General features: G+C 57.8%; 1 protein-coding gene across 1 annotated transcript; it reads left to right on the forward strand.

Annotated features, from left to right (window-relative positions):
- Positions 1–7,738: 7,738 nt before the first annotated feature.
- SAXO5 (stabilizer of axonemal microtubules 5) lies at positions 7,739–17,033 on the forward strand. Its single transcript, XM_028714106.2, has 8 exons — positions 7,739–8,829; positions 11,052–11,158; positions 12,679–12,773; positions 13,532–13,644; positions 14,533–14,651; positions 14,768–14,954; positions 15,907–15,995; positions 16,816–17,033. Exons 1-8 carry the CDS (start codon positions 8,229–8,231, stop codon positions 17,014–17,016), a joined length of 1,512 nt encoding a protein of 503 aa, XP_028569939.2. The 5' UTR covers positions 7,739–8,228; the 3' UTR covers positions 17,017–17,033.
- The last annotated feature ends 2,501 nt before the right edge of the window (positions 17,034–19,534 follow it).

The raw sequence follows: 19,534 nt of genomic DNA on the forward strand, positions 1-19,534 counted from the left end.
CTGTCATGGGAAAATGCCCTCCGGTCCGTTGCCAGAGGCAGCGGTGGCATAGCGGTTAGAGCGCCGCGTCCTGGGTTCGAATCCTCGCTCTGGCACAGAACTCGGCCCTTTATCCAGAACCATGAGGACTGGCACCTTGTGTTCTTTTTCAGGGCGGCAAGAGGGTGCGTCGAAGCAGCGCGGCGGAGCGGTTAGCGCGTCAGGCTAGGGCCCGGGTTCAAATCTTGCAGTGTGAGCTCAGGGACCGGTCGGCGTCTCCCTCGGCTTAACTTCGCAGGGTTGTTTTTGGGGGGTCGAAGGAGGAAGGCGGGGAGAAGCCTACCTGCCAACTTTGGGAGGAAAAGGTAGAATTGAGACACAATAGGTTTTTACAGAATATATCTACCCTTTTCATAGCTCTGTGGCCTCTCTACCCCGTTCCTACCTCTGAGACCCCTCTACTCTCTTCATAGCTCTGTGGCCCCTCTATCCCTTTCCTAACTCTGAGACCCCTCCACCATCTTCATAGCTCTGTGCCCCCTCTATCCCTTTCCTGCCTCTGAGACCCCTCTACCCTCTTCATAGCTCTGTGGCCCCTCTACCCCTTTCCTGCCTCTGAGACCCCTCTACCCCTTTCCTACCTCTGAGACCCCTCTACCCTCTTCATAGCTCTGTGGCCACTCTGCCCCTTTCCTGCCTCTGAGACCCCTCTACCCCTTTTCCTAGCTCTGTGGCCCCTCTACCCCTATTCTAGACCCCTCTAGACTTTTCATAGCTCTGTGGCCCCTCTGCACTTTTCCTACCTCTGAGACCCCTCTACGCTCTTCATAGCTCTGTGGCCCCTCTAACCCTTTCGACCTCTAAGACCCCTCTACCCTTTTCATAGCTCTGTGGCTCCTCTACCCCTTTCCTGCCTCTGAGACCCCTCTAACCTCTTCATAGCTCTGTGGCCCCTCTAACCCTTTCGACCTCTAAGACCCCTCTACCCTTTTCATAGCTCTGTGGCTCCTCTACCCCTTTCCTGCCTCTGAGACCCCTCTAACCTCTTCATAGCTCTATGGCCCCTCTAACCCTTTCGACCTCTAAGACCCCTCTAGCCTTTTCATAGCTCTGTGGTCCCCTCTTCCCCCTATTCTGCCCCTGAGACCCCTCTACCCTTTTCATAGCAATGTGGCCCCTCTAACCCTTTCCCACCCCTGAGACCCCTCTATATTTCATAGCGCTGTGGCCCCTCTACCCCTATTCTACCCCCCCAGACCCCTCTACGCTTTTCATAGCTCTGTGGTCCCCTCTTCCCCCTATTCTGCCCCTGAGACTCCTCTAAATGTTCATAGCTCTGTGGTCCCCTCTTCCCCCTATTCTGCCCCCTGAGGCCCCTCTACTGTTTCCTAGCTCTGTGGTCCCCTCTTCCCCCTATTCCACCCCCTGAGGCCCCTCTACTGTTTCCTAGCTCTATAGCCACTCTGCCCCCCCCCCGAGGCCCCTCTTCCCTTCTCCTAGCTCTATGGCCACTCTGCCCCCCCCCAAGGCCCCTCTACCCTTCTCCTAGCTCTATGGCCACGCTGCCACCCCCCCCTCCGAGGCCCCTATACACGTCTCCTAGCTCTATGGCCACTCTGCCCCCCCCGAGGCCCCTCTACCCTTTCCCTAGCTCTATGGCCACTCTGCCCCCCCCCCGAGGCCCCTCTACGCTTCTCCTAGCTCTATGGCCAATCTGCCCCCCCCCGAGGCCCCTCTACACTTTCCCTAGCTCTATGGCCACTGTGCCCCCCCCCGAGGCCCCTCTATACTTCTAGCTCTATGGCCACTCTGCCCCCCCCCCCGATGCCCCTCTAACCTTTCCCTAGCTCTATGTCCACTCTGCCCCCCCCCCCGAGGCCCCTCTATGCTTCTAGCTCTATGGCCACTCTGCCCCCCCCCGAGGCCCCTCTATGCTTCTAGCTCTATGGCCACTCTGCCCCCCCCCCGAGGCCCCTCTACCCTTTCCCTAGCTCTATGGCCACTGTGCCCCCCCCCGAGGCCCCTCTACCCTTCTCCTAGCTCTATGGCCACTCTGCCCCCCCCGAGGCCCCTCTACACTTTCCCTAGCTCTATGGCCACTGTGCCCCCCCCCCCCGAGGCCCCTCTACACTTTCCCTAGCTCTATGGCCACTCTGCCCCCCCCCCCGAGGCCCCTCTACACTTTCCCTAGCTCTATGGCCACTGTGCCCCCCCCGAGACCCCTCTACGGTTCTCCTAGATCTATGGCCACTCTGCCCCCCCCCCCGAGGCCCCTCTACCCTTCTCCTAGCTCTATGGCCACTCTGCCCCCCCCCCGAGGCCCCTCTACCCTTTCCTACCTCTGAGACCCCTCTACACTTTTCATAGCTCTGTGGTCCCCTCTTCCCCCTATTCCACCCCCTGAGGCCCCTCTACAATTTCCTAGCTCTATGGCCACTCTGCCCCCCCCCCGAGGCCCCTCTACCCTTCTCCTAGCTCTATGGCCACGCTGCCCCCCCCAGGCCCCTCTACACGTCTCCTAGCTCTATGGCCACTCTGCCCCCCCCCCGAGGCCTCTCTACCCTTCTCCTAGCTCTATGGCCATCTGCCCCCCCCCCGAGGCCCCTCTACCCTTCTCCTAGCTCTATGGCCACTCTGCCCCCCCCCCCGAGGCCCCTCTACCCTTTCCCTAGCTCTATGGCCACTGTGCCCCCCCCCGAGGCCCCTCTACACTTCTCCTAGCTCTATGGCCACTCTGCCCCCCCCAGGCCCCTCTACCCTTTCCCTAGCTCTATGGCCACTGTGCCCCCCCCGAGGCCCCTCTACGCTTCTCCTAGCTCTATGGCCACGCTGCCCCCCCCCAGGCCCCTCTACACTTCTCCTAGCTCTATGGCCACTCTGCCCCCCCCCCCCGAGGCCCCTCTTCCCTTCTCCTAGCTCTATGGCCATTCTGCCCCCCCCCCCCCGAGGCTAGGAGAAGGGTAGAGGGGCCTCGGGGGGGGGGGGGCAGCGTGGCCATAGAGCTAGGAGAAGCGTAGAGAGGCCTCGGGGGGGGGGCAGCGTGGCCATAGAGCTAGGAGAAGCGTAGAGAGGCCTCGGGGGGGGGCAGCGTGGCCATAGAGCTCGGAGAAGGGTAGACGGGCCTCGGGGGGGGGCAGCGTGGCCATAGAGCAAGGAGAAGGGTAGAGGGGCCTCGGGGGGGGGGCGGAGAGACCATAGAGCTCGGAGAAGGGTAGAGGGGCCTCGGGGGGGGGGGGGCAAAGTGGCCATAGAGCTCGGAGAAGCGTAGAGGGGCCTCGGGGGGGGGGGCAGAATGGCCATAGAGCTCGGAGAAGCGTAGAGGGGCCTCGGGGGGGGGGGCAGAATGGCCATAGAGCTCGGAGAAGGGTAGACGGGCCTCGGAGGGGGGGCAGCGTGGCCATAGAGCTAGGAGAAGGGTAGAGGGGCCTCGGAGGGGGGGCAGCGTGGCCATAGAGCTAGGAGAAGGGTAGAGGGGCCTCGGAGGGGGGGCAGCGTGGCCATAGAGCTAGGAGAAGGGTAGAGGGGCCTCGGGGAGGGGGGGGGAGAGACCATAGAGCTCGGAGAAGGGTAGAGGGGCCTCGGGGGGGGGGGGCAGAATGGCCATAGAGCTCGGAGAAGGGTAGACGGGCCTCGGGGGGGGGGCAGCGTGGCCATAGAGCTAGGAGAAGCGTAGAGAGGCCTCGGGGGGGGCAGCGTGGCCATAGAGCTCGGAGAAGGGTAGACGGGCCTCGGGGGGGGGGCAGCGTGGCCATAGAGCAAGGAGAAGGGTAGAGGGGCCTCGGGGGGGGGGGCGGAGAGACCATAGAGCTCGGAGAAGGGTAGAGGGGCCTCGGGGGGGGGCAAAGTGGCCATAGAGCTCGGAGAAGCGTAGAGGGGCCTCGGGGGGGGGGCAGAATGGCCATAGAGCTCGGAGAAGCGTAGAGGGGCCTCGGGGGGGGGCAGAATGGCCATAGAGCTCGGAGAAGGGTAGACGGGCCTCGGGGGGGGGCAGCGTGGCCATAGAGCAAGGAGAAGGGTAGACGGGCCTCGGGGGGGGGGCGGAGAGGCCATAGAGCTAGGAGAAGGGTAGAGGGGCCTCGGGGAGGGGGGGGAGAGACCATAGAGCTCGGAGAAGGGTAGAGGGGCCTCGGGGGGGGGGGGCAGAATGGCCATAGAGCTCGGAGAAGGGTAGACGGGCCTCGGAGGGGGGGCAGCGTGGCCATAGAGCTAGGAGAAGGGTAGAGGGGCCTCGGAGGGGGGGCAGCGTGGCCATAGAGCTAGGAGAAGGGTAGAGGGGCCTCGGAGGGGGGGCAGCGTGGCCATAGAGCTAGGAGAAGGGTAGAGGGGCCTCGGGGGGGGGGGCAAAGTGGCCATAGAGCTCGAAGAAGCGTAGAGGGGCCTCGGGGGGGGCAGAATGGCCATAGAGCAAGGAGAAGGGTAGACGGGCCTCGGGGGGTGGGGCGGAGAGGCCATAGAGCTAGGAGAAGCGTAGAGAGGCCTCGGGGGGGGGGGGCAGCGTGGCCATAGAGCTAGGAGAAGGGTAGAGGGGCCTCGGGGGGGGGGGGCAGCGTGGCCATAGAGCTCGGAGAAGCGTAGAGGGGCCTCGGGGGGGGGGGCAGAATGGCCATAGAGCTCGGAGAAGGGTAGACGGGCCTCGGGAGGGGGCAGCGTGGCCATAGAGCTAGGAGAAGGGTAGACGGGCCTCGGGGGGGGGGGAGCAGCGTGGCCATAGAGCTAGGAGAACCGTAGAGGGGCCTCGGGGGGGGGGCAGCGTGGCCATAGAGCTCGGAGAAGGGTAGACGGGCCTCGGGAGGGGGCAGCGTGGCCATAGAGCTAGGAGAAGGGTAGACGGGCCTCGGGGGGGGGGGAGCAGCGTGGCCATAGAGCTCGGAGAAGCGTAGAGGGGCCTCGGGGGGGGGGCAGAATGGCCATAGAGCTCGGAGAAGGGTAGACGGGCCTCGGGAGGGGGCAGCGTGGCCATAGAGCTAGGAGAAGGGTAGACGGGCCTCGGGGGGGGGGGAGCAGCGTGGCCATAGAGCTAGGAGAACCGTAGAGGGGCCTCGGGGGGGGGCAGCGTGGCCATAGAGCTAGGAGAAGGGTAGAGGGGCCTCGGAGGGGGGGCAGCGTGGCCATAGAGCTAGGAGAAGGGTAGAGGGGCCTCGGGGGGGGGGGGCAGAATGGCCATAGAGCTCGGAGAAGGGTAGACGGGCCTCGGGGGGGCAGCGTGGCCATAGAGCTAGGAGAAGGGTAGAGGGGCCTCGGAGGGGGGGCAGCGTGGCCATAGAGCTAGGAGAAGGGTAGACGGGCCTCGGGGGGGGGGGCAGCGTGGCCATAGAGCTAGTAGAAGGGTAGACGGGGCTCGGGGGGGGCAGCGTGGCCATAGAGCTAGGAGAAGGGTAGACGGGCCTCGGGGGGGGGGCAGCGTGGCCATAGAGCTAGGAGAAGGGTAGACGGGCCTCGGGGGGGGTGGGGCGGAGAGGCCATAGAGCTAGGAGAAGGGTAGAGGGGCCTCGGGGGGGGCAGCGTGGCCATAGAGCTAGGAGAAGCGTAGAGAGGCCTCGGGGGGGGGGGCAGCGTGGCCATAGAGCTAGGAGAAGCGTAGACGGGCCTCGGGGGGGGGGGAGCAGCGTGGCCATAGAGCTAGGAGAACCGTAGAGGGGCCTCGGGGGGGGGCAGCGTGGCCATAGAGCTAGGAGAAGGGTAGAGGGGCCTCGGGGGGGGTGGGGCGGAGAGGCCATAGAGCTAGGAGAAGGGTAGAGGGGCCTCGGGGGGTGGGGCGGAGAGGCCATAGAGCTAGGAGAAGGGTAGACGGGGCTCGGGGGGGCAGCATGGCCATAGAGCTAGGAGAAGGGTAGAGGGGCCTCGGAGGGGGGGCAGCGTGGCCATAGAGCTAGGAGAAGGGTAGAGGGGCCTCGGAGGGGGGGGCAGCGTGGCCATAGAGCTAGGAGATGCGTAGACGGGCCTCGGGGGGGGGAGCAGCGTGGCCATAGAGCTAGGAGAACCGTAGAGGGGCCTCGGGGGGGGGCAGCGTGGCCATAGAGCTAGGAGAAGGGTAGAGGGGCCTCGGGGGGGGTGGGGCGGAGAGGCCATAGAGCTAGGAGAAGGGTAGAGGGGCCTCGGGGGGTGGGGCGGAGAGGCCATAGAGCTAGGAGAAGGGTAGACGGGGCTCGGGGGGGCAGCGTGGCCATAGAGCTAGGAGAAGGGTAGAGGGGCCTCGGAGGGGGGGCAGCGTGGCCATAGAGCTAGGAGAAGGGTAGAGGGGCCTCGGAGGGGGGGCAGCGTGGCCATAGAGCTAGGAGATGCGTAGACGGGCCTCGGGGGGGGGGAGCAGCGTGGCCATAGAGCTAGGAGAACCGTAGAGGGGCCTCGGGGGGGGGCAGCGTGGCCATAGAGCTAGGAGAAGGGTAGAGGGGCCTCGGGGGGGGTGGGGCGGAGAGGCCATAGAGCTAGGAGAAGGGTAGAGGGGCCTCGGGGGTGGGGCGGAGAGGCCATAGAGCTAGGAGAACCGTAGAGGGGCCTCGGGGGGGGGGGGCAGCGTGGCCATAGAGCTAGGAGAAGGGTAGACGGGCCTCGGGGGGGGGAGCGTGGCCATAGAGCTAGGAGAAGTGTAGACGGGCCTCGGAGGGGGGGGCAGCGTGGCCATAGAGCTAGGAGAAGGGTAGAGGGGCCTCGGGGGGGTGGGGCGGAGAGGCCATAGAGCTAGGAGAAGGGTAGAGGGGCCTAGGGGGTGGGGCGGAGAGGCCATAGAGCTAGGAGAACCGTAGAGGGGCCTCGGGGGGGGGCAGCGTGGCCATAGAGCTAGGAGAAGGGTAGAGGGGCCTCGGGGGGTGGGGCGGGGAGGCCATAGAGCTCGGAGAAGGGTAGACGGGCCTCGGAGGGGGGGCAGCGTGGCCATAGAGCTAGGAGAAGGGTAGACGGGCCTCGGGGGGGGCAGCGTGGCCATAGAGCTAGGAGAAGCGTAGACGGGCCTCGGGGGGGGGGGAGCAGCGTGGCCATAGAGCTAGGAGAAGGGTAGAGGCGCCTCGGGGGGTGGGGCGGGGAGGCCATAGAGCTCGGAGAAGGGTAGACGGGCCTCGGAGGGGGGGCAGCGTGGCCATAGAGCTAGGAGAAGCGTAGACGGGCCTCGGGGGGGGGGGAGCAGCGTGGCCATAGAGCTAGGAGAACCGTAGAGGGGCCTCGGGGGGGGGGCAGCGTGGCCATAGAGCTAGGAGAAGCGTAGACGGGCCTCGGGGGGGGGGAGCAGCGTGGCCATAGAGCTAGGAGAAGGGTAGAGGCGCCTCGGGGGGTGGGGCGGGGAGGCCATAGAGCTCGGAGAAGGGTAGACGGGCCTCGGAGGGGGGGCAGCGTGGCCATAGAGCTCGGAGAAGGGTAGACGGGCCTCGGGGGTGGGCAGCGTGGCCATAGAGCTAGGAGAAGTGTAGAGGGGCCTCGGGGGGGGGCAGAGTGGCCATAGAGCTCGGAGAAGGGTAGACGGGCCTCGGAGCAGAGGGGCCACAGAGCTAGGGAATTATAGAGGGGACTCAGGGGGTAGGAACGGGGTAGAGGGGCCACAGAGCTATGAAAAGAGTAGAGGGGTTTCAGAGGTATAATAGGGGTAGAGTGGCCACAGAGCTAGGAAAAGGGTAGAGGGGTCTCAGAGGTAGGAACGGGGCAGAGGGGCCACAGAGCTCTACCCCTTTCCTACCTCTGAGACCCCTCTACCCTTTTCATAGCTCTGTGGCCCCTCTGCCCCTTTGCTACCTCTGAGACCCCTTTAGTCCTTTCATAGCTCTTTCATAGATTAAATCAATAGATTTAAATCAATAGATTAAATCAATAGATTTAAATCAATAGATTAAATTAAATAAACAGATTAAATCAACCGATGGATTAAACCCTTCAATGGATTAAACCCTTCGCTCTTTCCACTCCGACAACCCCTAAAAGAAAGGCTGCGTCCGGGTGACCCCCCCCCCCGTTACTTCCCTATGACCTCACCATTTCCCCCTATGACCTCACCACCCTTCCTATGACCTCACAATCCAGGAAGCCATATTCCGCCCCGGGACGCCTTTGAGCCCTCGGAAAACCCTTGCAAAACAGCGCTTCTTGCGTGCCCCAAAGAGTGCTTTAAAAGGGGGTGCCGCACCCCACTTTTTTATAAAGCAATGCATATAGGGAATGTGGAAGATTTGGGGGCGCACCAGAGCTTGTGAACCCAAATCGACGGTGCCTGGACCCCGGGTTCCGATTTCCCGCAGACCCCTGGCACATTTACGCCCTCCGAGAAGATGGTGCCCCTCTGCTGGTGCCCGGGGGACCCCCGGACGGCGCCCCCCAACCCAGGCCGCGTCACGGAGGTCCGCAAGGTGCCCAGGACCCCCTCTCGCCTGGCCAGCACCCATTTCCTGCAAGCCTCGCACTTCCAGCTGGGCGGCGACCGTCGCCCAGAAGGTGCCACCCTGGTCTCGCCCTACCGCATCGACTACCCGCCGCGGTGGGGCAGCTTCCGCAGCCAGGCCATCCGGCCCCCCAAGTGCGCGGGGGTCCTGAACCAGGACATGGACCCCTCCGCCTGGGACACCCGCTCAGAGACGTACCTCTCGTACCCACCCCGGGGGCTGGAGGCGAAGGTGCCCGCCCGGCCGCCCTCGCCCCACCTGCAGATGCACCGAGACCTTCGCCAGGGCACCGGCACCTCCGTCACCCGGGACAGCTACCCCTACCCGCCCCCCCTGCCCCACGACGCCCCCCGGCGGGTGGACAAGTGGGACGACAGCGTGCCCAGCGGCGACAAGGACAAGCAGCCGCTGCCCGCCTCGCTCTACCAGGAATCGTACCCCAGCCACGGGAGGACGGAGCCGGCCCAAAAGGCGCCCAGTCAACACCTGGGTGCGTTGGCACGGGGGCACCCGGTGCTTTGGGGTGCCCGGGGGGGAGTGGGGCTGGGGAGGAGCGCCCACGGTGGGTGGGTGGCTGACTTTGGGGACGAGGCATTGGAAAGGCCTCCCTGTGGGGGACTCCCTGGTCCTGAATGGGGTGACTGTGCCCCTGAAGGACCAGGTGCACAGCCTGGGGGTCATTCTGGACTCCCAGCTGTCCATGGAGGCGCAGGTCAGTTCTGTGTCCAGGGCAGCTCCATCTGGTACGCAGGATGAGACCCTCCCTGCCAATGGACTGTCTGGCCAGAGTGGTGCATGCTCTGGTTATCTCCCGCTTGGACTACTGCCATGCGCTCTACGTGGGGCTCGGAAACTGCAACTAATCCAGAATGTGGCAGCCAGACTGGGGACTGGGAGTGGAGACCACATAACACCGGTCCTGAAAGACCTACATTGGCTCCCAGTACGTTTCTGAGCACATTTCAAAGTGTTGGTGCTGACCTTGAAAGCCCTAAATGGCCTTGGTCCAGTATACCTGAAGGAGTGTCTCCACCCCCATTGTTCAGTCTGGACACTGAGGTCCAGCGCCGAGGGCCTTCTGGCGGTTCCCTCACTGCGAGAAGTGAGGTTACAGGGAACCAGGCAGAGGGCCTTCTCGGTAGTGGCGCCCGCCCTGTGGAACTCCCTCCCACCAGATGCCAAGGAGATAAAGAACTACCTGACTTTTAGAAGACATCTGAATGGGGTCACTGTGCCCCCGAAGGACCAGGTGCGCAGCCTAGGGGTCATTTTGGACTCACAGCTGTCCATGGAGGCGCAGGTCAATTCTGTGTCCAGGGCAGCTGTTTACCAGCTCCATCTGAGACCCTCCCTGCCTGCAGACTGTCTCGCCAGAGTGGTGCATGCTCTGGTTATCTCCCGCTTGGACTGCTGCAATGCGCTCTATGTGGGGCTGCCTTTGAAGGTGACCCGGAAACTACAACTAATCCAGAACTGGTGACTGGGAGCGGCCGCCGAGACCATATAACACCGGTCTTGAAAGACCTACATTGGCTCCCAGGACATTTCCGAACACAATTCAAAGGGTTGGTGCTGACCTTGAAAGCCCTAAACGGCCCAGTAGACCTGAAGGAGCATCTCCACCCCGGACACCTGGGTCCATCTCCCAAGGGCCTTCTGGCGGTTCCCTCCCTGCGAGAAGCCAAGTTACAGGGAACCAGGCAGAGGGCCTTCTCAGTGGTGGCGCCCGCCCTGTGGAACACCCTCCCACCAGATGCCAAGGAGATAAAGAACTACCTGACTTTTAGAAGACATCTGAAGGCAGCCCTGTTTAGGGAAGCTTTTAATGTTTAATACGTTACTGTGTTTTAGTGTTTGCTGGAAGCCGCCCAGAGTTAGTATTGTTATTATTATATTCTTTCCGAGTTCACCCGTGGAACTTCCTGCCACTGGACGCCAACTTGGATGCCTTTAGAATCGGGGGGAATTCAGGGAGGAGATCGAATCCAAATCGACAGAAGCCGTCCCAGAGTCTGATCCCCGTTTGGGCTCCCCAAAGGCGCAGAGTGTGGAGCCCCCAAAATGGGCCTGTTCAGGACCAAAAAACAGAAGGAAAGGCTGAGGGCTCTTGGGTGCGAATCCTGATCACTCTCGCTGGACTGGATGAGCCACTGGGCTGGTCTTCTGGAGAGGCAGGGCAGCGTCACAGTTGGAGACGCAGGTTCGAATCCCACGGGGCGCAGGGATGGCCGCCAACTTGGATGCCTTTAGAATTGGGGGAAATTTGAGGAGAAGACAGACCTCCCTGTAGAACTGGGGGGAAACTGGGGAAGAGACAAACCCCCTTTAGAATGAGGACACGTTTGATGCTTCTCTCAGGAAGGGTGAGGGCTCTTGGGTGCGAATCTCGCTCACCCCTGGAAGGAAGACATGATCAATACAAAACCCTACGGTTCTTCCAACGGCGTTTTGAGAGTTCACTTCACATTAAACAGCTTTTAACTGAGATCAGTTGTCTATTTTAAAGCCATTTTTAATAAGAATTCTGGCTTCCGAAAGCCACCTAAGGTGGACTGCCTCCCTCCATGGAAGCTCTGCTTAGGAACCACAAGGCAATTTTTAATTTTTAAATTTGATATAATGACTTTGAACGTCTTTTAAAAGCTCCTGTCGTTTCCCCCAAACTCTCTCGCTTCCACGTATGAAGAAAACCGCCTCCTTCTTCCTTCCCAGGAGGAAAGTCTCCCCTGAGAGGCCACGGCTGCCACGATTTCGGGACCACGTACCAGACTTACTACACTGGGCAATGGGCGCCGCCTGCCGAAAAACACTTCGACGAGGTAAAGCCACCGGGACCCTGAAAAAATCGGCTGCCCCGGGCAGCGTGGGGTAGTGGTTAGGGTGCTGGGAGGCCTGGGTTCGAATTACCACTTGGTGGCGATCCGATTTGGCATCCCTTTGGTGGGAAAAAATGGGGCTATAACTCACAGAATCGCAGAGTTTGAAGGGCTCCCAAAGGTCCTGTAGTCCAGCCCCTGCAAGGCCAGAAGCGGATCCATGAATAGGGCAGAAAACGAGGCTTTTCGTCTTGGGGTTGCGGGTTCGAGTCCCACGCCGCCGGGCAAAAGATTCCTGCATTGCAGGGGGTTGGGATGGATGACCTCCCGGGGTCCCTTCCAACTCTGCGATTCTACAATTCAATTGCAGTTGTTAATGAACTGGCAACTAATTCTGATTTTTAAAATTATTATTATTCTATGATTCCTGCATTTCAGGTGCTTGGAGTTCAGTGACATTTTTTAAAAAAAGGTTTTCATAGGTTGCGCGTCCCTGTTCCTCAATTTGATCCTTTTACGCGGTTTTGGGGCCTTTTCTGTGCTGTCGTTTTGGCCGGTTGTAGTTTAGCGATTGTAAACTCTTCAATTACAGCGTGTTGATATTTAGCTTTGCTGTCTAACGGATTGAATATTGCTTTGTTTGGTACAAGTTTCTCCTTTTAAAGTCAGCGCGACATTTTTGTATTGCTGTTTTGCTGTGGTTTTTATATGTCTTCGAAGCCACCCAGAGCAGCAGGGACAACCCAGCCAGATGGGGAGGGTAAAAAGAAATATTAAAAATATTATTATGGATGACACTTGTGGTCCCTTCTGTGATGCTGTCTCCCAGCTCCATCTGGTACGCAGGATGAGACCCTCCCTGCCCACAGACTGTCTGGCCAGAGTGGTCCATGCTCTGGTTATCTCCCGCTTGGACTACTGCCATGCGCTCTACGTGGGGCTGTCTTTGAAGGTGACCCAGAAACTGCAATTAATCCAGAATGCGGCAGCTAGACTGGCGACTGGGAGCGGCCGCCGGGACCACATAACACCAGTTCTGAGAGATCTGCATTGGCTCCCAGGACGTTTCCGAGCACAATTCAAAGTGTTGGTGCTGACCTTGAAAGCCCTAAACGTCCCAGGAGACCTGAAGGAGCATCTCCACCCCGGACACCGGGGTCCAGCTCCTGAGGGCCTTCTGGCAGTTCCCTCCCTGCAAGAAGTGAGGTTACAGGGAACCAGGCAGAGGGCCTTCTTGGTGGTGGCACCCACCCTGTGGAACTCCCTCCCACCAGATGTGAAGGAAATAAGCAGCTATCTTCTCTTTAAAAGACATCTGAAGGCAGCCCTGTTTCAGGAAGGTTTTAATATCTAACGCTGTACTGTTTTTAACACTTGATTGGGAGCCGCCCAGAGTGGCTGGGGAAACTCAGCCAGATGGGCGGGGTATAAATAAATTATTATTATTATTATTATTATTATTATTATTATTATTATTATATGACAACACACTCTGAATGCACTCTGCACGCTCTCCGTTGCAGAATCTGGTGTCGGTCGTCTTCGGAGACCCCCGGTGCCACCAGATGCTGACAGAGCAAAAACGGGCGTACACCCCCAAGGAATTGGGCAGCCAGCGGTAAGGACGGGCCTCCCGACTGCAGATTCCCAGATTTCCGATTTGCCGCTGTGAAAACGGGCGGTGTAACCGTTGCCTTTGGAACCGTTCTGGTCGCCTCTCCTCAAAACGGAGTTGGAAAAGGAGCAACAGGGGGGGGAAACCAGAGTCCTTTCTGTTGGGGATAATTCAGATAGAAATTCCCAGGTGTCAAAAAAGTATGTATTTTTAATCTTTTGTTGGAAGCTGGCCAGAGTGGCTGGGGAAATTATTATTATTATTATTATTATTATTATTATTATTATTATTATTAACAGTATCAATATTGATAACTTACTAATACACCACCCATCTGGTCAGGCCTCCCCAGGCAATCTGGGCAGCTTCCAACAGGATAATAAAAGCACAATAAAACATAAAATGTTAGAAACCTCCCTAAAAAGGGCTGCCTTCTTATGTCTTCTAATGGCAAGGTTGCGGGTTCGATTTATGTATGAGACGGCTTCGTGTTCGGGGTTGGACTAGATGACCCTTAGGGTCCCTTTGAACTCTACAGTGGGCAGGATTTTAAAAATGTATTTATTCCCCCCTCCATTGGTTTTAATATATATCTGTGGGGGGTGGTTTTGGGTCTGTTTGTCTGGTTGTAAGTTGCATTGCGCTGCCCTGGGCGAGATAAAATAATTACCATTATTTTAATTTTTATTATTCTATTTAAAAACCAACGCAATTCAGGAAAACGATATTCTCTTTCCTCTCTGCCGATCTCTCGCCCACAGCTATGACCCGGAGAGCGCAGCCGCCCAGGTCCGCCTGACGAATATCCGGCCCGGAGACGGGAGGCAAGACTTTACCACCGTCATGTCTGAAGCGTATCCCTGGAGGGACCCAGGTCGGGAGAACCGGGTTCAAGTCCGGACACCCCCATCGCTATTCCCTCCGCACCTCCAAGCTGTTTCTTCTGGCCTTTTGCTTTTTAACATACGTCAAAGAGGGGTGGTGGAGCTCTGTGCATGCTCAGGAACCGCTTAGCCGCACTCCCCACGAAAACAGGATGGTTTGCTCCGCTCGCACTCAGACCCCTGAAATGAGATGCGCGACTTAACTCAGGTGCAGCAGGGTCTACTCTTGAGTAGAGTGTCATTGGGTGAGGTTGTCCGGAGGTCAGAGACCGGTTCGGATCATTTCTCCATTTATTTCTCGCCTCCCATAAAACTCCGGGAAGCGACCCCACAATCAAAATCGGGGGTTTTGGGGGGGCAATAATTTTTCCCAGAGCAGCTTAAAAATAAAACAGGCCCTGGCCATTGAAAAGCTGCCATAATAACAATAATAATAATAATAATAATAATAATAATAATATATTTATAACCCACCCATTTATACCCTGGCCATTGGAAAGCTATCATCATCATTTATTTATTTATACCCCACCTATCTGGCTGGGTTTCCCCAGCCACTATGGGCGGCTTCCAGCAAAATATTAAAACACAAGAATTCACCAAATATTAAAAGCTTCCCTAAACATGGCACGAAAGGAAAGGGGATCGGGGCGGGAGAAGGAAAAACAAAAAACCCACGCCTGATTTTTTTCTAATCATATCAAAATAGTTTAAACCCAGTCAGACGGCTTACTCTATATTTGTTATAATTCCTCATAGCCATCCCACCTGATCACTACAATTTAAAGCTTCCCTAAACACGGCACGAAAGGAAAGGAGATTGGGGCGGGAGGAGGAAAAACGAAAACCCCGTGCCTGATTGTTTCTTCCGTCCCTAGGACCGTTGCGCATCATCACGGCGAGGAAGAATGAGTCCTCCATTCTCCGAGGGGATCGGGACCCCGAGAGGAACAGGCAAAACGCCACCACCACCATCCACCGTCATTACTACAGAGAGGTAGCAAAATCCCTGGGGGTCCCTGGATTCGCTGCGCCCCTGGCCCCCCGTGACGCAGGGATCCTTTTGCCTGGCACGGGACTCGAACCCACGACTCGCGTGTCTTCTCTGCCCAGCCGAACCGGGAGGAGCCGGCGTCCCGGGCGGAGCCCAAACCCCGGAAAGACTTGACTTTGGGCGACAACCGCTATGCCTACTTCTGCACCACGCAACACGAGGACTATTGCCCGCCCCCCGAGACCCACAAATTGGACGTGAACAAGTGGAAGATCATGAAGAGCAACATCCCTTTCAACTATCCCGGTAATAATGGCGTTTTCGGGGGGCAGGAAAACGCGGTTTCCCAAACCCCGGGTGGGTGTCTCATTCAGATAGGCAGAGAGAAGCCTCAGCAATCAAGAGAGGGGTTTTCTTTTTATTAATTATTATCTTTGTTGTTGTTGAGTCGTTTAGTCATGTCCGCCTCTTGGTGACCCCCTGGACCAGAGCACGCCAGGCCCTCCTGTCTTCCACTGCCTCCCGCAGTTTGGTCAAACTCATGCTGGTAGCTTCGAGAACACTGTCCAGCCATCTCGTCCTCCATCATCCCCTTCTCCTTGTGCCCTCCATCTTTCCCAACATCAGGGTCTTTTCCAGGGAGTCTTCTCTTCTCATGAGGTGGCCAAAGTCTTGGAGCCTCGGCTTCAGGATCTGTCCTTCCAGTGAGCACTCAGGGCTGATTTCCTTCAGAATGGAGAGGTTGGATCTTCTTGCAGTCCATGGGACTCTCAAGGGTCTCCTCCTGCACCAGAATTCAAAAGCATCCGTTCTTCGGCCATCAGCCTTCTTGATGGTCCAGCTCTCACTTCCATACATCACTACTGGGAAAACTATAGCTTTAACTAGACGGACCTTTGTCAGCAAGGTGGTGTCTCTGCTTTTTAAGACAGTTGAGGGTCCTGAGTCAACGGTCAGATAATGGACCTTATTCCAGGGGTAGGCAAACTAAGGCCCAGGGGCCAGATCCGGCCCAATCTCCTTCTCAGTCCAGCCTGCAGATGGTCTGGGAATCAGTGTGTTTTTACATGAGTAGAATGTGTGCTTTTATTTAAAATGCATCTCTGGGTTATTTGTGGGGCATAGGGATTCGTTCACATATTTTTTTCCAAAATATAGCCCGGCCCTCCACAAGGTCTGAGGGACGGTGGACCGGCCCCCTGCTGAAAAAGCCTGCTGACCCCTGTATTATCTCCTCTTTTTCCTCCCTCTCTCTCAGCGCCCGAGGGCCTCACCACCAGCACCCAGGACATGCTGGTTCCTTACTGCCAGCCGAGGTGCCAGGTCCCTGAGGAGGAGCTACAGAAGGTCAGGAACCACCTTAGGCCAGGCCAGCCAGGGTGCTGTTACGGAAATTACGGGGGGGGGGCACATCTTTAAAGTTAAATATTACAAATATTATGCCTGAATATACCCTTCCAACTAGACAGCTCAGGGAAGTCACCTAGCTTTAAAAATAATATAAAATCACCTCCTTTCCCAGTCGCCCCCCCCCCCCCATTCCAAAGCTATTTTCGCCTTCCAAAAGGACTCCAGGAAGTTTCCAGAGGTGACAATTGCTGGGCTGATTGTTAGCCAAGGGAAGCCCAATCTCATCACCTGACTCGCCTCAGGCTCCAGACATGCAAAGGAACTTCTATTGTACTTTTGGGTACTTAAGACATCTTTGTCTATGCTCATCTTATACCTGAGTCTTGCCCTCCCATGTCCGCTTATGCTAATCTTGTACCAAGGACTTTTCTGGACATGTTTGCCAAGGTTAACCCCTCCCCTTCGAACTGTATTCTGGGATATGGTGGGAAAGTTTTAAAAGTCTTTGTCACCCCATCCTCAGGGTTCAAAATTTGCTTTTGAACCTATTGTGCAATAAACTTTGGTCTACAGCTATTTGCTCCGGTTGGCTGGACTCCTTCCTTTATTCCGCAAGGTCCCGCGGGCTCTGCCCGACCAGCTGGGGGACTGAGCAGCCTCACACCCAGATTTTTCCTTAACAGTTCCAACTCAAACCATGAGGACTAGCCCCCTAGACGGGCTGTTGGCCCGAGCAAGCAAGCTCTCTCCCTTCCTGCTTTAAGTTCCTGCTCTCTCTCTCTCTCTCTCTCTCTCTCTCTCTCTCTCTGCTTCCCAGATTAAGTATTCCCACCTGGTCCAGCCCTGGAAGGACCGGCGGTGGTTCAGCACGGAGCAGAAAGACGCCTTCACCAACAAATATGGAGGCCCCATCACCCTGGTGGTGGGGGACAACCAGAGAAGCAGTCTCCCCCTGGGCACCTTGCCGAACTATTCCCTCCGGAAGAAAATCGCCCCTGCAAACATCTGCCTGACCTAATAAACCCTATATCTCTATTTCGCCTTTTGGCTACCGCCCTCAGTTCATTTGTTTTCGGCCTCGCCGCTGCCGTTCAGAGCCAGCTCTACTGTTAGGCAAGGTGGGTGGGATATTTTGAGTGCTCACATCCAGGGCCGGATTGAGGTTTGATGCGGCCCTCAGCTCCTGAAGGGAACGGGGCCCTTTCTATGTCCAGCTGTCCTTTGTCAACGGCAAATTGTTGCTGTTTTTTGTGTTGAATATAAGCTATATGGTAATTTATGGACCTAATAGGTATCTAAAGCCATTTGCACATCTTGCCGTGCAACCAGTCCATGCAGAATATGTGTTGAATATATGCTGTATGGTCACTTATGGTTTTCCCAGTCATGATGTATGGAAGTGAGAGCTGGACCATAAAGAAGGCTGATCGCTGGAGAATGGATGCTTTTGAATTCTGGTGCTGGAGGAGACTCTTGAGAGTCCCATGGACTGCAAGAAGATCAAACCTCTCCATTCTGAAGGAAATCAGCCCTGGGTGCTCACTGGAAGGACAGATCCTGAAGCTGAGGCTCCAAGACTTTGGCCACCTCAGGAGAAGAGAAGACTCCCTGGAAAAGACCCTGATGTTGGGAAAGATGGAGGGCACAAGGAGAAGGGGACGACAGAGGACGAAATGGTGGGACAGTGTTCTCGTAGTGAACAGCATGAGTTTGACCAAACTGCGGGAGGCAGTGGAAGACAGGAGGGCCTGGCGTGCTCTGGTCCAGGGGGTCACCAAGAGGCGGACACCACTAAACAACAACAACAAATGACTTCCCCTGATCTGGACACTAGACTTCTGCGGATGCAGCCTAGAATAGCACTCGACTTTTTTTGCCGCTGCATCACATGGTGGGTTCACGTTCAGCTTGTGGTCCACCCAGACCCCTCAATCCTTTCCATGTGTCCTGCTAGTGAGCCAGGTGTCCCCATGCAACATTTGCACACCTGCTTCTTCCTGCCTAAGCGCGGAACCTGAGCTTTGTCCCTGCGGAAACTCGCTTGGTTAGCTTGCGCCCAGTTCTCCAATCTGTTAAGGTCATTTCAGAGAATAGGTGAAGGGACCCCTGACCATTAGGTCCAGTCGTGACCGACTCTGGGGTTGCAACGCTCATCCCGCTTTATTGGCTGAGGGAGCTGGCATACAGCTGGTCATGTGGCCAGCAGGACTAAGCCGCTTCTGGCGAACCAGAGCAGCGCATGGAAACGCCGTTCACCTTCCCGCCGGAGCGGTACCTATTTATCTACTTGCACTTTGACGTGCTTTCGAACTGCTGGGTTGGCAGGAGCAGGGACCGAGCAACGGGAGCTCACCCCGTCACTGCGGGGATTCGAACCGCTGACCTTCTGATCGGCAAGTCCTAGGCTCTGTGCTTTAACCCACAGCGCCACCCGCGTCCCAGAATAACGTTAGCCTATTTCGCTGCAGCGTCACACGGTGGTCCACCAAGAAGTCCTTTTAATCTGTTTAGGTGTTTGGCATCAATGAGACCCAGGGAAGTGTGTGAGACCCTGAGTGCCTAAGACCAAGACCCTGAGGTCCTGTTCCCACGTACTTCTAGGAAACTCCTTCTATTCCCGAGCCCCCGAAGCTCTCCGCCGCATCCCCAGGGCTGAAACCCGACCCCTGGCTTCTGTTCCCCGCCAGCAGGGAGGGGGGCGACCCCTTGTCGTTTCTCGCCTTCGCTTCCCCCCCTCCTTCGCACCCAAACCCCGGAGCCACAAATTCTCCTCTTGCGCAAAAACGCGCCTCCGTGGCAAGGGCGGGCATGGCAGGGAAGGAATGTGAAAAACCGATGTTCCCTCTGCCTGTGCGCCCCCCCCCCCCTTCCGCCTCCTTCCGCACGTCCCAGGGCTTATTTTCGCCCCGCCAGCCGCTCCTGCAGCTGGGAGATAAGGGCGCTGCCAATTTTTTGGAGAAAGTTTCCGAAGTCTCTTCCTCTAAACCGCCTCTCCTCTGCCGCTGCCAACGTCGCAGCAGCTGAGCTGGTGCCAGAGCGAGGGGCCCAGGGAAGAGTGCGTAAAGTTGAAGGAGACCCCGCGTGGTCATCCAACCCCTTGCCACGCAGGATTATTTTTTCCTGCCCAGCGCGGGACTCGAACCCACAACCCCGAGATTCAGAGTCTGGTGCTCTGCCGACTGAGGATGCCCCCCACCCACCCACAAGAGCGTTTTGCGGGAGGGATGTAAGAGGAAATTCAGCCCCGGATTCGAGTGGAAGAAGCGAGCTTTTTTTTTTTAATTTTAAAAAGCGCATTTTCTTGTTATATTTGCCGTCAACTGAGTTCCTTTCAATGCTTTGGCTCTGAGCGCCCGCCCCCTTTTGGAGACCCACAAAAAGCCCACGGCTGCGCCAAGGGAAACCCCACCCCAAAGGGACCAGGATTCGAACTCAGGGCCCCCTCCTGCCTTGCGCTTTGCGGCAGCTGGCACCCCGGAGCAGCCTCTCTGTCTCCTGTAGTTTGAAGACGCTCCCTTGGAGGAGGAGGAGGAGGA

The sequence above is a fragment of the Podarcis muralis genome, chromosome 18 (assembly GCF_964188315.1).
Source record: "Podarcis muralis chromosome 18, rPodMur119.hap1.1, whole genome shotgun sequence".
NCBI classification, from domain to species: domain Eukaryota; kingdom Metazoa; phylum Chordata; class Lepidosauria; order Squamata; family Lacertidae; genus Podarcis; species Podarcis muralis.